Genomic DNA, 17,378 nt, shown 5'->3' on the forward strand with positions numbered 1-17,378 from the left:
TTATTAAACTCACCTGCAGGAGAGAGATGTCACTCAGACTGAGTCTAAACAAGTAATTCCTACAGATCAAGAGACAGAGAGCAAGAGAAAGAGAGTGAAACAGCTAGAATGGAACATCGATGCTTATGAACAATAAGGAGATTAGCTAGGATTAGTTAAGGAAATAAAGGTTAATTATGGTTAGTTAAAGTAGTAAGGGTTGATTAGAATTAGTTAGGGTTAGTTAAAGTTGTAAGGGTTAATCAGGGTTAGTTAGGGATAGTTAAGGTAGTAAGAGTGAAGTAGGATTAGGGTTAGGGTTAGTTAAGTTCAGAGGTGTCAATTCCAGGTTCAGAAAGTAAAAGTCCTCACTCAGGATTTTGCTCAAACTTGCTAGATTTTCTAATTAGTACAATCCAGGTAAAATTAGTGGAATCAACACAATCCAGGAAGCCTGATTAGGATTAGCTAGGGTTAATTAAGGTAGTAAGAGTTAGTTAGGATTAGTTAGGGTTAATTAAGGTAGTAAGGGTTCATTAGAATTAGCTAGGGATTATGATTAGTTAGGGTTAGTTAAGGTAGTAAGGGTTAATTAGGATTAGTTAGCATTAGTTAAGGTAGAAAGGGTTCATTAGGATTAGCTAGGGTTAGTTAAAGTGGTAAGGGTTAATCAGGGTTAATTAGGGTTAGTTAAGGTAGTAAGAGTTAGTATGGAGATATGTATTTTCCAACAAATTCTTCATATCTTGTGAAGTTTAAGGACACTGGCTTGGTTTCCTCTGCTCAAGGTTTCAACATTTATCTTTAGCTGAAAAGAACTTCAAAGACTCTGACAAACAATTAAGATCTAGAAGCACAGGCTGAAATCTCCCCTGCATAGTCACAGAGGGTGGAGTCACTTCAGCAGAAAGTGTGTGTGTGTGTGTGTGTGTGTGTGCGTGCGTGCGTGCGTGCGTGCGTGCGTGCGTGCGTGCGTGCGTGCGTGCGTGTGTGTGTGTGTGTGTGTGTAAGTCTGCAGAGCTACATGGGGGTAAGCATTCGTTACCTGGCTCCGACGATCAGCTGGTTTCTGCTGAGGTCCACAGCCAGCTGCGAGTAATCAGTCACTCCAGGCATGGAAAATGATGTAAGCCAGGGACTGAGGGCTTCACAGAGAGAAGAGGAGACCACAGAGAAGAGGAGACCACAGAGAAGAGACCACAGACAAGAGGAGACCACAGACAAGAGGAGACCACAGACAAGAGACAACAGAGAAGAAGATGACAGGGACATGATAAAGAGAAGAGAGAGAGAACAGTACATTTAGAATGCTAATCATGTATTTTATTTACCATATGTGCAATTAAACGTACATTAGCACTATTAGCATCATTAGAAAACAACCAAACAAAAAAGAAATCAAAACAAATGAACAACCAAGCAAAAAAATCATCATAAAATAGCTAAGTTCAGAGCTCTGCATGTGTAAACGTGCATCAAATCTTTTACTTTTACTCTCATGGAATGCCTTCATATTGAGAGAGAGAAGGAGAGAGAGGAGAGAGAGTGAGAGAGAGAGAAGGGGAGAGAGAGCAAGAGAGAGAGAATAGTGTGATCATTTACATTTCCTATTACATTTACATAGATCTCCTGTAGCCTTAATAGTCTAAAATACTCTTCAGTTGATACATGAGAAATAAGAGTCAGTAATGGTGGTATGTACACAACACTCAGATCAGAGAATCCCTGCTGTAAGAGGATGTTTGCTTTCAGCTGCTGTGTAACGCTGTGTGTGTGCGTGTGTGTGTGTGTGTGTGAGAGAGAGAGAGAAACAAGAGAGTTTTTTTAGGGGAAAAGGGTGTGATCCTTATGTTTCCTCACACCAAGTCAAAACATCAGCCTTCAAACAAACAGGTGTATCTCTGAACAATTCAGACACATAGAGAGACAGAGACAGAGAGACGGAGACAGAGAGATGGAGACAGAGTGAGAGTGAAAGAGACGGGTGAGAGTAGGGCGTGCTGACTAACCTGTGTAAGGAATGATGGGATGCACTTTTCTATTGCAGTATTCAGAACGAGAGGGTGTAGGGTCAGAGGTCACAGGAAGGGGTGGAGTGTAGGACATAACCAGGAAGAGGAAGAACACAAATGGTCCAGAAGAAGGCAACACAAACATTGTTACCATAACGACCACACCCTCACCCTGTAGCAGTGGAAGGGTAGACCTGGAGGAAACAGAAAATTATTCCAATATTCAGTTGGATTTAAACATATAGCGAGGCCACAGACTGACCTTTGCAGGAATATTAAAAAAGGAAAACACACAGATATAGAGCTAGCTATACAGAACAGCAGACAGACAGACATCAGATACATCAACAGGAATAAGGGAATGTGGTTTAATATTGTTATGTGATACTGTAACTAACAGACATGCTGTGATACTGTAACTAACAGGAACACCGTGATACTGACACACTGTGATACAGTAACTAACAGACAGGCTGTGATACTGTGATACAGGCTGTGATACTGTGATCCACTCTACCCACATGGCGTGATTTATCTGGATATTCATTACTACACACTTCTGATTTGGTTCTCACTCCCCTCCTGCACCTGATTAGGGCCCCCTGGACGCTGAGGGTCAGAGTTCAGAGTGCACTGAGGGTCAGAGATCATTGTGCACTGAGGGTCAGAGTTAAGAGTGTACTGAGGGTTAGGGTTCAGAGTGCACTGAGGGTTAAAGTTCAGAGTGCACTGAGTGTTAGGGCTCAGAGTGTGTCTGGATGTAAAATGTAGTCAGTATGTTAACTGTAAAGTGACCTTTGGAATCTTGAAAGGCTATATATAAATCTGAATTAATTCGTTCGTACTGTAACTAATGCCCACACATCACTACTGTAACTCATGACCACATGTCGATGTCAAACTAACGTGGATATTTACTTTAAGCCTACAAGACTACAAGCAGCTCAAAAGGTTGATTCTGTTCCAGGTTGAGTAGCAGGTACAGTGCAGTGTACAGTGAGGCTGTTATGATGGGAATGAAATGCCCTTTGTGTAGTCCTGGTCCTGCAGGTCACCGAGCTCACAGCTAAAGGCCATGAAAGAACCCTGCTTGTGTTCGACAGCCACAGGGGTAGAGAAAACTCCACTTATATACCGTTACACATGGTCTACACACACGTAAACACACACACAAACACACACACATACTCTTATCAATATTCCAATATGCACGTGCTCAAATACACAATTCCTTAGGCCATACAAATCTAAGCATGCACACACACACACACACACACACACACACACACACACACACACACACACACACACACACACACACACACACACTCATGCTGTTTCTGTTGTTGTTCTCAGCTTTGTGGGTAATGCCACACTCCTCTCTTCAGCATGTCGACTTCAAGACAAAGCTGAAAGCCCCATGAACTCCCTGAATCTGCTAATCCTGCTAACAGCCTTAACACCCCTGGGGCCCCCGAACATTCACAAACCTACTGCTTTCAGCCTCATCCAGAGACATGGGAATGGAAGAACACAAGAGAGGAAGAGAGGGAGGGAGAGAAAGATCTGAAAGGCACAGAGGGCACTGACAAATGCCCTGGAAGGGGTTCCCACAACAGTCGGTGTGCTGTCTAGGTGGCTCGGGAGGTCTGTCGGGAGGTCTGTCTGTGGGTTCTGTTTGTGGGTTCTGTCTGTGGGTTCTGTTTGTGGGTTCTCTCTGGGCTAATTCAATATGGGAGGAAAATGAGATAAGAATTAAAAGAAAAATAATTAATTACAGGTTATGCTCACTCTACACTCTGAACTCTTTTCACAGGTATTTCCCACTTCTTTCAAGCCCAGCTCAAACCTCTGAACATGCTTCACACTGCACTGCTACCCAGCAGAGGTTTTACAGAACACACATTTCACTTCTGTGAAAAAACCTCACAAAAATCAGTAACAAAAATATTTTTTTCAGGAAGCAAGAGACCATGAATCTGATTCATGTGCAATTGTGAGAATTTGTACCATGTTCAACTCAAGTTGCTGGCACAATACAGCTCCTGTAAGAGAAACCCTAACCCTAACCCTATCTCTAACCCTAAACCTAACCCTAAACAGATCATACTCTGCCCAAGGGCCTGTTAAGCACCATAGCCCCTCACAGAGGCACAACCACCCATGTGCCTGGGTGTTTTCTACCTTCCAGTCTCTTCTTCAGTGACCTTCCCTTCCAGAAACACTCCATCCAAACATCCCATAAAGCTGACAGCAGCTGTCTCCTCCCATGCTAAAGCTCATGGACAGCACCATACTGCAGCCCACTAAATTAAAGGAATAAGAACCAGATAAAATCCCACAGTGCTAGAGGACAGAGCCAGATAAATTAGCAAAGTAAATGTTGACTCATAACAGACAATTACAGACCGGACCTGCCTTCATAGCCCATAACAGACAATTACAGACTGGTTAAGGTTGAGGTGCTAAGAGAGAGAGATGGGGGTTACGGTTAGGTGATAATAGAGAGAGAGACAATTGTGATAATAGAGAGAGACAGGGGGTGGTAATAGAGAGAGAGACAAGGGTGATAATAGAGAGAGAGACAGGAGATGATAATAGAGAGAGACAGGGGGGTGATAATAGAGAGAGAGACAGCAGGGGGGGTACTACCCTACAACCCTACTCCACTAACATACTTCTGTACTACCCTACTACCCTACAATCTTACTCCACTACCATACTTCTGTACTACCCTATTACCATACAACCCTACTTCACTACTATACTTCTGTATTATTCTTCTGTACTACCTTACTATACTACCAAACTTTGCTACTATACTACCCTGCTACTCACCTCCACTACCTTACTCTACTCCACTCCCCCCACTACCCCACTACTCTAATACCCTACACCAGGTATCACCAAATGGTCCGCGGTCCGGATCCGGACCCGAACGCCGTCCTGTCCGGACCCAATCACATTCCTGATTAACTGGATACGGACCCAAATGCCAAAAAAAATTTTAACGGGAGACTATATTTTAAACCGGAGAATTTATTTTCAGACGAGTGTTACGTTCACCACCCATTTGAGTGTTACGTTCGCCCCCCCACCCGCTCAATAACTTTCGTTCGCCACCCCCCCGCTCAACAACTTTCGTTCGCCACCCCCCCCCCCCCCCAAAAAATGGACCGCGGAAAGATTTAATTGATTACCCCTGCCCTACACCATTACTACACTACAACCCTATTCCACTTCCATACTTCTGTACTACCATACAACCCTACACCCCTACTCCATTACTACTCTACAACCAGGGGTGGAAAGTAACTAATTACATTTACTCACATTACTGTAATTGAGTACTTTTTATGAGTAATTTGTAATTTTCAGAGTAGTTTTTGAAATTTGTAATTTTTACTTTTACTTGAGTACATTTTGACCCAAGTAGTTTTACTTCACTACATTTGAACGCCCTCACATTACTGAGTAAAAAAATATTGATGGTGAAAAATTAAATGCGGGCAGAAATTTAAACTTCTGAGTCCCAGAACTGAAGGCCAATTGCGTGGCCTTGCCTTGCGTACGCCTTTTCCATTGTGTCATAATCAGGTCATAATCTGGTGCACTTATTTCCAAAAGGATGAGATTGTTCTATCTTTAAATCTTCTATCTGTCAGGTTCTGTGGGATTCTGTGGACATTTTATTGTGAAAAGTGGAATCCTGTGGGCACTGTATTTTGAATAGTTGGATCCTGTGCACGTTTTAAATAGTGGAATCCTGTGCGCATTTTGTTTTATTTTGAGATGTGGGATCCTGTGATCATTTTATATTTTATTTTGAGTTGTGGCAACCTTTGGGCATTTTATTGTAAATAGTGGGATCCGGTGGGCATTGTATTTTGAATAGTTGGATCCTGTGAGCACTTACTTTTAAATTGTGGGATCCTATGAGCATTTTTTTATTTTTGATGTGGAATCCTGTGGGCATTTTATTGTGAGTAGTGGAATCTTGTTGCATTTTAGTTTGACTTGTGGCATCTTGAGGGCACTTAATTTTGTGTGCATTTTGTTTTTTGAATAATTTGTCATTTAAATTTCTTTATTCTTATAGTGTTGTCCGTTGGACAATAGGACTGAAAATTGTTTGCACTTTATGCTACAGGTTGTGACTGTCCTTGTGCTGTGAGGAAGTATGTTCCTGAGCCCAGCTGATCTTTTTGCAAGTGTGGATGTGCACTTAAATACACTTTGAAATCGATTAAAACAACTTGTGCTGAATTTGGTTCATGATTCATCCATGCATTAAATAACTGAAAGTAACTAAGTAACTTTTACTCAAATTACATTTTAAATGAAGTAATTTTGTACTTTTACTCGAGTAAATATTGAGATGGGTAATTTTACTTTTACTCTGAGTAGATTTTAGGTAAAGTAATGATACTTTTACTCAATTACAATTTTTCAGTACTCTTTCCACCTCTGCCTACAACACAACTCCATTACCATTCTTCTGTACTACCCTACAATCCTACTCCACTACCATACTTCTGTACTACCCTACTAATCTACAACCCTACTCCATTATAACCTTCACCCCTACTCCATCACCATACTTCTGTGCTACTATACAACCCTATTCCACTACCATGCTTCTTTACTTCCCTACTACTTTACAACCCTACTACACTACCATACTTCTGTACTACCCTACTACCCTACAACCCTACTCTACTACCATACTTCTGCTACTATATTACCCTGCTCCATTACTGTACTTCTGTACTAACCTACTCCATTACTATAGTACCATACTACACTACTCTTCTACTCACATCCTCCTCCTTATTCTACTACCTTACTCCACTACACTCCCCCACTATTCTTCCTTTCATTTCATCAAATGATACTTTTATGCTACTGCATGAAGACTTTTTTTTGAACCCCTATACCTCTCTCTCCATCCCTCTCCTTCCCCCTCTTCCTCTTTTCTTCCCTCTCTATCTTTCTTTCTTTCCCTCCCTCTCTGGTTCCTTCTCTTTCTTCATCTCTCTCTCCCCACGTATGAATGTTTCTTCTGTCTAGCTGCCAGCTCTCTGTCTTTTTAGCACGTGAATGAGTCAGTTGAGTGTTTGAGTGCTGCTGCTGACAGCGTGGTCGTCTGCCAAAGCAAAGCGCAGTGGCGCGAGTCTGACCACACCGCAGGACCCCAGACAGAATCTTAAACAGTGCCACAAACAAGGCTCATCTTTATCACCACTCTCCCCTATCCATTCTCATTCCAGCCAGCCTGGCCCTTTTCTCCACACTCCTCTACTCTCCTCCACTCCTCCACTCTCCTCCACACTCCTCCACCCTCCTGTACACTCCTCTACTCTCCTCCACACTCCTCTACTCTCCTCCACTCCTCCACCCTCCTGTACACTCCTCCACACTCCTCTACTCTCCTCCACTCCTCTACACTCCTCCACTCCTCCACACTCCTCTACTCTCCTCCACTCCTCTACACACCTCCACTCCTCCACACTCCTCCACACTCCTCCACACTCCTCTACTCTTCTCCACTCCTCTACACTCCTCCACACTCCTCTACTCTCCTCCACTCCTCCACACTCCTCTACTCTCCTCCACTCCTCCACACTCCTCTACACTCCTCCACACTCCTCTACTCTCCTCCACTCCTCTACACTCCTCCTCTCCTCTACACTCCTCCACTCCTCCACACTCCTCTACTCTCCTCCACTCCTCTACTGTCCTCCACTCCTCCACACTCCTCTACTCTCCTCCACTCCTCCACACTCCTCTACACTCCTCCACTCCTCTACACTCCTCTACTTTCCTCTACTCCTCTACTCTCCTCTACTCTCCTTCTCTCCTCTACTCTCCTCCACTCCTCTACTCTCCTCCACTCCTCCACACTCCTCTACTCTCCTCCACTCCTCTACACTCCTCCACTCCTCTACTCTCCTCCACTCCTCCACACTCCTCTACTCTCCTCCACTCCTCTACACTCCTCTACTCTCCTCCACACTCCTCTACTCTCCTCCACTCCTCTACTCTCCTCCACTCCTCCACACTCCTCTACTCTCCTCCACTCCTCAACACTCCTCTACACTCCTCCACACTCCTCTACTCTCCTCCACTCCTCTACACTCCTCCACTCCTCTACACTCCTCCACTCCTCCACACTCCTCTAATCTCCTCCACTCCTCTACACTCCTCCACTCCTCTACTCTTCTCCACTCCTCCACACTCCTCTACTCTCCTCCACTCATTTACTCTCCTCCACTCCTCCACACTCCTCTACTCTCCTCCACTCCTCTACACTCCTCCACTTCTCTACACTCCTCCACTCCTCCACACTCCTCTACTCTCCTCCACTCCTCCACACTCCTCCACTCCTCCACACTCCTCCACACTCCTCTACTCTCCTCCACTCCTCCACACTCCTCTACTCTCCTCCACTCCTCTACTCTCCTCCACTCCTCCACACTCCTCTACTCTCCTCCACTCCTCTACACTCCTCTACTTTCCTCTACTCCTCCACTCTCCTCTACTCTCCTCCACTCCTCTACACTCCTCTACTCTCCTCCACACTCCTCTACTCTCCTCCACTCCTCTACTCTCCTCCACTCCTCCACACTCCTCTACACTCCTCCACTCCTCCACACTCCTCTACACTCCTCCACTCCTCCACACTCCTCTACTCTCCTCCACTCCTCTACACTCCTCCACTCCTCTACTTTCCTCTACTCCTCCACTCTCCTCTACTCTCCTTCTCTCCTCTACTCTCCTCCACACTCCTCTACTCTCCTCCACTCCTCTACTCTCCTCCACTCCTCCACACTCCTTTACACTCCTCCACTCCTCCACACTCCTCTACACTCCTCCACTCCTCCACACTCCTCTACTCTCCTCCACTCCTCTACTCTCCTCCACTCCTCTACTTTCCTCTACTCCTCCACTCTCCTCTACTCTCCTTCTCTCCTCTACTCTCCTCCACACTCCTCTACTCTCCTCCACTCCTCCACACTCCTCTACTCTCCTCCACTCCTCTACACTCCTCCACTCCTCCACACTCCTCCACACTCCTCTACTCTCCTCCACTCCTCTACACTCCTCTACTCTCCTCCACACTCCTCTACTCTCCTCCAATCCTCTACTCTCCTCCACTCCTCCACACTCCTCTACTCTCCTCCACTCCTCCACACTCCTCTACACTCCTCCACTCCTCCACACTCCTCTACTCTCCTCCACTCCTCTACACTCCTCCACTCCTCTACACTCCTCCACTCCTCCACACTCCTCTACTCTCCTCCACTCCTCTACACTCCTCCACTCCTCTACTCTTCTCCACTCCTCCACACTCCTCTACTCTCCTCCACTCCTCCACATTCCTCTACTCTCCTCCACTCCTCTACACTCCTCCACTCCTCTACACTCCTCCACACTCCTCTACTCTCCTCCACTCCTCTACACTCCTCCACTCCTCTACTCTCCTCCACTCCTCCTCTACTCTCCTCCACTCCTCCACACTCCTCTACTCTCCTCCACTCCTCCACACTCCTCTACTCTCCTCCACTCCTCTACTCTCCTTCACTCCTCCACACTCCTCTACTCTCCTCCACTCCTCCACACTCCTCTACTCTCCTCCACTCCTCCACCCTCCTCTACTCTCCTCCACACTCCTCTACTCTCCTCCACTCCTCCACACTCCTCTACTCTCCTCCACTCCTCTACTCTCCTCCACTCCTCCACACTCCTCTACTCTCCTCCACTCCTCCACACTCCTCCACTCTCCTCTACTCTCCTCCACTCCTCTACACTCCTCCACTCCTCTACACTCCTCCACTCCTCCACACTCCTCTACTCTCCTCCACTCCTCTACACTCCTCCACTCCTCTACTCTCCTCCACTCCTCCACACTCCTCTACTCTCCTCCACTCCTCCACCCTCCTCTACTCTCCTCTACACTCCTCTACTCTCCTCCACTCTCCTCCACACTCCTCCACTCCTCTACTCTCCTCCACACTTCTCCACACTCCTGCACACTCATCCCTGCTCCTGGCCCTGGGGAACCCACCACTGAAACACTCCACACAACCTGGAGAGAGGTGGCCTGAATCTCACCCTCACTACACACTACACATTCATGGAGCTGATAGATTACAATTGAGTTAAAACAGAACCTTCATTTGTTTCATGATTGACTGAAAGTATGACTTATAATGCTGCTTAGGGAGGAAACCTGTGAAAAGCAGTATTCACATATACAGTATTTTAACTGAACCGAATTGCAATTTGACCTTCTCTTCATGAATGATTATATATTATGTTTATTTCATATTCATTCCACAGCCAAATAAACCTCTGCAATAATCATTCCTGAGAGAGAAAAAGAGGGAGAGAGAGAGATGTTGTGGAAAGACAAAGATCGAGAAAGAGATGAAGACAGGTTTGTACAGCTAAGAGCAAAGATAACGTTTTCACTCTTGCCCAATACACATTCCTTCAAGCAGTCTGCCTTACATGAGTGAAACGGTGAGAGTTTTCAACACTCTTACTCGGCTTACCAATTGTACCATATAAAGTGTGAAAGAGGCATGAAAAACAGACATTATTGAGTTCTACAACAGAACCTCTCAATACTCAGACAGACATACAAGGAACTCACAAACACACACCTACACAAATATATAAACATACACACATCACAACCACACACAGTCACATACAATCACACTAGCACACACACGCATACACAGACAAATACATGCATGCCACGCACACCCACACAGTCTGAGTAGACAGAGAGAACAAAGAGAATCAGACACAATGGGAGAGATGTGGACATGGTCGCTGAGCTGCTAATATAAATAAACAGAGACAGACAGACAAGTAGACAGACAGATGGATAGAGATAGACAGGTAAAGAGGAGAGAGAAGTGACTGGCATATAACTGACAGAGAGTTTGTTCTTTAAAAATAAAATAAACAAAGAGAAAAGAAGCACACATTAGAACAGAGCAGGAACAGATTTCCCATGGTACACCAGGTACCTGCAGCACACACACACCACACACCTGAGAATGGAACAGGAAGACATGAAACAACCAGAAAACCATCAGACTTACCAAGAGAGCATCAACGTGGACTCATACCAGTGAACATCAGCCAATACACATCACCACTGCTTTAAACCTTACAGAGGGAGAGAGAGAGGGAGGGGAGGAGGAGGGGAGGGGGGGAGAGAGAGATGGAGAGAAAGGAAGAAGAAAAAGTGAGAGGAAGAAGCAGAGAGAGGAAGAAAAAGTGATGAAAAGGAAGAGGGAGAGAGGGGGGGGGGGGTGTTGTTTGACTTAGTATCTCTGTGTCTCTGGATAAGACAGAGCTGGTGATGTGTGCACTGAAGCAGTGAGACCCATGAAACCCAAACTGTAAACTTTCTCAGGGGGCTGGAGGGTCATTAGTCAACAGTCACAGTGTGTGTGTGTGTGTGTGTGTGTGTGTGTGTGTGTGTGTGTGTGTGTGTGTGTGTGTGTGTGTGTGTGTGTGTGTGTGTGTGTGTGTGTGTGTGTGTGTGTGTGTGTCTAAGAGAAAGGCAATTATAAATACCCACACTGGTCTGACACCCACACTGGCATGACACCCTTCTCCACACACTCATCACTGTCTGCTCCAGATACTCATCACTGTCTGCTCCAGACACCCATCACTGTCTGCTCCAGACACCCATCACTGTCTGCTCCAGACACCCATCACTGTCTGCTCCAGACACCCATCACTGTCTGCTCCAGATACTCATCACTGTCTGCTCCAGATACTCATCACTGTCTGCTTCAGATACTCATCACTGTCTGCTTCAGATACTCATCACTGTCTGCTCCACACACCCATCACTGTCTGCTCCACACACTCATCACTGTCTGCTTCACACACTCATCACTGACTGCTCAAAACTCCCATCACTGTCTGCTCCACACACCCATCACTCTCTGCTCCACACACTCATCACAGTGTCTGCTCCACACACCCATCACTGTCTGCTCCACACACCCATCACTGTCTGCTCCACACACTCATCACTGTCTGCTCCACACACTCATCACAGTGTCTGCTCCACACACCCATCACTGTCTGCTCCACACACCCATCACTGTCTGCTCCACACACTCATCACTGTCTGCTTCACACACTCATCACTGTCTGCTCCACACACTCATCACTGTCTGCCCCACACACTCATCACTGTCTGCTCCAGACACTCATCAGTGTCTGCTCCACACACTCATCACTGTCTGCTCCAGACACTCATCACTGTCTGCTCCACACACTCATCACTGTCTGCTCCCCCACTACCTGCATGACAGGAGGTGAGACCAAATTTGATCCTAGAACATTCCCTGTGATGTGATCCTTCTGGTGGGATCACATCACACACTAGAATCATGCATAGTATACTACAAACATGTACTGCACACTAGAAGCATGTACTGCACACTAGAAACACGCACTGCACACTAGAAACACGCACTGCACACTAGAAACAAGCACTGCATTCTACAAACACACACTAGAAACACACACTGCAGACTAGAAATATGCACTAGAAATATGCACTGCACACTAGAAACATGCACTAGAAACATGCACTGCACACTAGAAACACGCACTGCACACTAGAAACATGCACTAGAAACACGCACTGCACACTAGAAACATGCACAAGGAACACGCACTGCACATTAGCAACACGCACAGCTTTCACCTCCTCACGTCCATATGTAGGTATGTTTTCTTTTTTGATAAATTTTTTGCTTTTATCTCAACCCAGAAGCCCAGTGCCTCCCAGCTGTTTTTAAAGTAGTTAGATGCATACAAATATTTACATGGCTACTGAAGGCCATTACAAGAGCCTGTTCATCCGAAACAGAGAACACTTCAGAAAACGGCAACAGTAAAAAGCATCTTGTTATTTTATTTTAGAATAAAATGAAAGAAGTATTTTTGGAACAGAAACGTGTTTATAAATAAATATATGAGGATAAAAGAACAGAGCGCCATCCTCCACTGGGTATAAGAACAGAGCACCATCCACCACTGGGTAGAAGAACAGAGCGCCATCCACCACTGGGTATAAAAACAGAGCGCCATCCACCACTGGCTATAAGAACAGAACGCCATCCACCACTGGGTACGCACACACACTCACACTCGCCAGGGTTGTTTTTTTATGGTAGCCAATTTTTACCTTAACCTCCATATTTTTGGAACATGTGGATTTTGGGACATGGAGATTATGTGTGTGGAATGTGGAAGGAAACACCAGAGGAAATACACACAGTCATGGGAAGAACATTCCTGCACCTGCTGTCTCAGTGTCAAACGTCCATTGCCATATTAATGTTTGTGTATCTTTATGTTTAATTTAAAATGTGCTCAGCATGTGCAGTATGAGCCTCTTTGGGGCCTGTGCTGCTGAGATCTGGACCCGGTGTGCAGTGCCACCTCCAAGGGCACTTAATAGGGATCAATAGTGTTTGTGCTGTGATGTGTTGTGTACTGAGTTGTGTTGTGTCATATACAGCACTGTTTGAGGAGTTGTGCTGTGTATAGTGTTCATATAGACTTACACAACCCAGCAAACCAATCACACACCATGGAAATCAGACCCAACACACACCATTACAATTAGACCCAACACACACCATTACAATCAGATGCAATACACACCATTACAATCAGACCCAGAACACAATATTACTATAAGACTTAGCAGAACCCAGTGGAGCACAGATGATAAACAGCTCTGGAGTTTCACTTTTTAAAAACTTTTGCTTTAAAAGACATTCAAGAAGGCCTAATTCATCCTTCTCAGAGTGCTATCATGTACAGTGTGATGTATAGTGTGAAATACAGTGTGATGTGCATCATAATGTATAGTGTGATGTACAGTGTGATGTACTGTGTGAGGTACTGTGTGATGTACAGTGTAATGCGCATCATAATGTACAGTGTGACATACAGTGTGATGTACTGTGTGATGTGCAGTATGATGTGCAGTATGATGTACAGTGTGATGCACAGTGTGATGTGTGATGCAGTGTGTTGTACTGTATGATGTGCAGTGCGATGTGCAGTATGATGTGCAGTATGATGTACTGTGTGATGTGCAGTGTGATGTATAGTGTGATGTACAGTGTGATGCACAGTGTGATGTATTGTGTGATGCAGTGTGCTGTACAGTGTGATGTACTGTGTGATGTGCAGTGTGATGTATAGTGTGATGTATTGTGTGATGTATTGTGTGATGCAGTGTGCTGTACAATATGATGTACTGTGTGATGCGCAGTGATGTACAGTTTTATGTACTATGAGACTACTATGATGTGTGTTTGTGTGTAGCCAATCCAGGCAGCTCCTCATCCCAGACGTCGTCACACTAAGTCTCAGTTTGTTCAGTCTGTACACTCAACCCGGCCTCCACAATAACACACACTCAACCAGGCCTCCACAATAACCCACACTCAACCAGACCTCCACAATAACACACACTCAACCAGACCTCCACAGTAACACACACTCAACCAGACCTCCACAATAACACACACTTAACCAGACCTCCACAGTAACACACACTGAACCTTGTCTATGCAGTAGATTTCAAACACTTTTTAGAGTGCAGCCAATCAAAGCACACAGGAAGGACTTGGCAGTTAAACACACAGAAATGCATTCAAAATATACTCAGAATTTTCACATGTTCAATAAATTAATATTTGAAGTCACAGTTGGTGATGCAACACAATCCAAACAAACACACGTACACATAGAAAAACCCACATGTCCAGGTAGAGTGGGAAAGATCTTGGACTCCTTATGCAGGTTGATACGCTGCTTAAAAAGCTGAAGGTCTAACAGGCTCCAGCGTCTGACACACAGACCTTCTGTTCTGCAAACAGAAATATTTGCTTTAATAACAAACTGTTTCACCCCTCCAAACAAGCCCCACAGTGTCTCCTACACCCCCCCATAGGGATCTATGGGTGTCTGTCTCCTGCTCAACTGACTTTCAGACAAACTCCCTCTATAGCTCCTCCCACTGGCTCTCCTAAAACTCCAAGCATTAATCAGTTTCTGTGTGGAGACATCTGCACTTCTGTGTAGGTGAGGGTCTCCACCCTGTTCACATGTATCCACCACACACACCCCTCACGCTGCTCCCCCTGCTCATCTCCCTGTCTGCCCATAGGCTGCTGAGTGGCCAGTTGCACAGAGGCACTGGTGTCCAGGTTTAGGGTTAGGGTTAGGGTATTGGGTGGGTTAGTGTATTGGGTGGGTTAGGGTATTGGTGGGTTAGTTGGTTGGGTTGGGTTAGTGTGTTCGGTTAGTGTTTTTGGTGGGTTAGTGTGTTGGGTTGGGTTAGTGTGTTGGGGGGTTAGTCTGTTGGGTTGAGTTAGTGTTTTTTGTTTGGGTGGGGCACTTCCTGGATGTTTTAATGGTGGTAAAGTGGACATGTTCTTAGGGTCCCAGACAACACTTTTAAAGTTTTTATTCTAGTCTCCTGTGCCTTTTTTGCCTTTTCCCACACAGTGTCGTGCATTCAGAAACTTCATTAGTGTGGCGTACGAGTGTGACGTATAAGTGTGGCATACGAGTGTGACATATAAGTGTCACAAGTGTGGCGTACGAGTGTGACGTATAAGTGTCACAAATGTGGCGTACGAGTGTGGCATACAAGGGTGACGAGTGTGGCGTGTGAGTGTGGCATAAGAGTGTCACATACGAGTGTGGCGTACGAGTGTGACGAGTGTGGTATATGACTGGCATATGAGTGCGACGACTGTGGCATACAAGTGTGACGAGTGTGGCGTATGAGTGTGACATATACGAGTGTGACGTACAAGTGTGACGTACAAGTGTGACGTAAGAGTGTTGCATATGAGTGTGGCGTACAAATGTGTACATGTGTGGTGTATGAGTGTGGCATACGAGTGTGATGAGTGTGGCATACGAGTGTGGCGTACGAGTGTGGTGTGCAAGTGTGGCATACGAGTGTGGCGTACAAGTGTGGTGTGCAAGTGTGGCATACGAGTGTGGCATACAAGTGTGGTGTGCAAGTGTGATGAGTGTGGTGTGCGAGTGTGGCATACGAGTGTGGTGTACAAGTGTGGGTTATGAGTGTGGCATACGAATGTGTACATGTGTGGTGTATGAGTGTGGTGTACGAGTGTGGCGTACAAGTGTGATGAGTGTGGCGTACGAGTGTGATGAGTGTGGTGTACGAGTGTGATAAGTGGTGTACGAGTGTGATAAGTGTGGTGTACAAGTGTGGCATACAAGTGTGGCATACAAGTGTGGCATACGAGTGTGGCGTACGAGTGTGGTGTGCAAGTGTGATGAGTGTGGTGTGCGAGTGTGATGAGTATGGTGTGCGAGTGTGATGAGTATGGTGTGCGAGTGTGGCGTACGAGTGTGACGAAGTTTACATTTATGGATAATTTTTCTATACTAAATCAACATCAATATCAAATCAATAATGTCTTTTAGGAAACATTGTTGCTTCGGCTTGGCTGTTATTGTTTATTGGGTTTTTTGTTTGTCTTTTAAAATAAGATTCTAAAAGTAGAATGTAGACCTGTATGAAGGACGTGTGTGTCATTCCCTGATAGGGCTGCTCTGCACGCACGATGAGGCCTGCATGTGCTACTGCATCTCCAGCTGCATATACATTTGATTTTCAGCAGCGAAAATCGTTCATGTCATGGTGATACAGAGAAAATAACATGCTGTCAGCAGCCATGCCTGAGCCAACAATATGCTTTTGTTATTAAAAAAGTTGTTATTTTAGGCTTTTGAAAATATGTTACAGGCCGCAGGAGAACATGTAGACTAGCCTACACGGTCATGGCTCTTTGGGTGGTGTTTGACTACACAGGTTTACTGGCATTTGACCATGTAGGGTCTTTACTATTTTTACTACACTATGTTGGTTTAGGCTGGCTGCATGTTCATTAGATTATTTAGTCATAACTTGTATCTTTTGCATAATACTAACAACAACCTGTGACTGGATATTTAACTGTGACTGGAATTATAACTATAAGTCTGACAAACTCAAGCATTCCGAGACACATGTGCTGGCATCATGTTTCTAGTGGAAAGTGTGAGGGAAACACACCAGTGATATTGGAGAGCTTGAAATGGACACACATCCATTCGACTCTCATTCAAAATCTAAATATGAGAGTTTTATACATCCCCCCAACACACACACACAATTACACCATAACTGTTATTACACCATAACAGTCCTCTCTAATCTCTAATCATAGTTCACAAAAATACAAACATGTTTCTTTTTCACTTATGCCTGAAGACTGCAGGATGTGTTAAAGTCAC

General features: G+C 45.2%; 1 protein-coding gene across 2 annotated transcripts in view; it reads right to left on the bottom strand.

Moving 5' to 3' along the window:
• The window catches only part of sema5bb (sema domain, seven thrombospondin repeats (type 1 and type 1-like), transmembrane domain (TM) and short cytoplasmic domain, (semaphorin) 5Bb), a 40,991-nt gene that overhangs the window by 21,004 nt on the left and 2,609 nt on the right, over positions 1 to 17,378 (bottom strand). Inside the window, exons 2-5 of one of the 2 annotated variants that reach the window (XM_077015194.1) lie at positions 11,111 to 11,177; positions 1,989 to 2,185; positions 1,025 to 1,124; positions 14 to 59 (exon numbers count right to left, since the gene is read on the bottom strand). In XM_077015194.1, coding sequence (XP_076871309.1) covers positions 14 to 59; positions 1,025 to 1,124; positions 1,989 to 2,185; positions 11,111 to 11,121 — 354 coding nt within the window. In that variant the 5' untranslated portion in view covers positions 11,122 to 11,177. The remainder of the gene's footprint in view (positions 1 to 13; positions 60 to 1,024; positions 1,125 to 1,988; positions 2,186 to 11,110; positions 11,178 to 17,378) is intronic. The other variant, XM_077015192.1, reaches the window with a different exon arrangement.

The sequence above is a fragment of the Brachyhypopomus gauderio genome, chromosome 8, assembly GCF_052324685.1.
Source record: "Brachyhypopomus gauderio isolate BG-103 chromosome 8, BGAUD_0.2, whole genome shotgun sequence".
Classification (NCBI taxonomy): domain Eukaryota; kingdom Metazoa; phylum Chordata; class Actinopteri; order Gymnotiformes; family Hypopomidae; genus Brachyhypopomus; species Brachyhypopomus gauderio.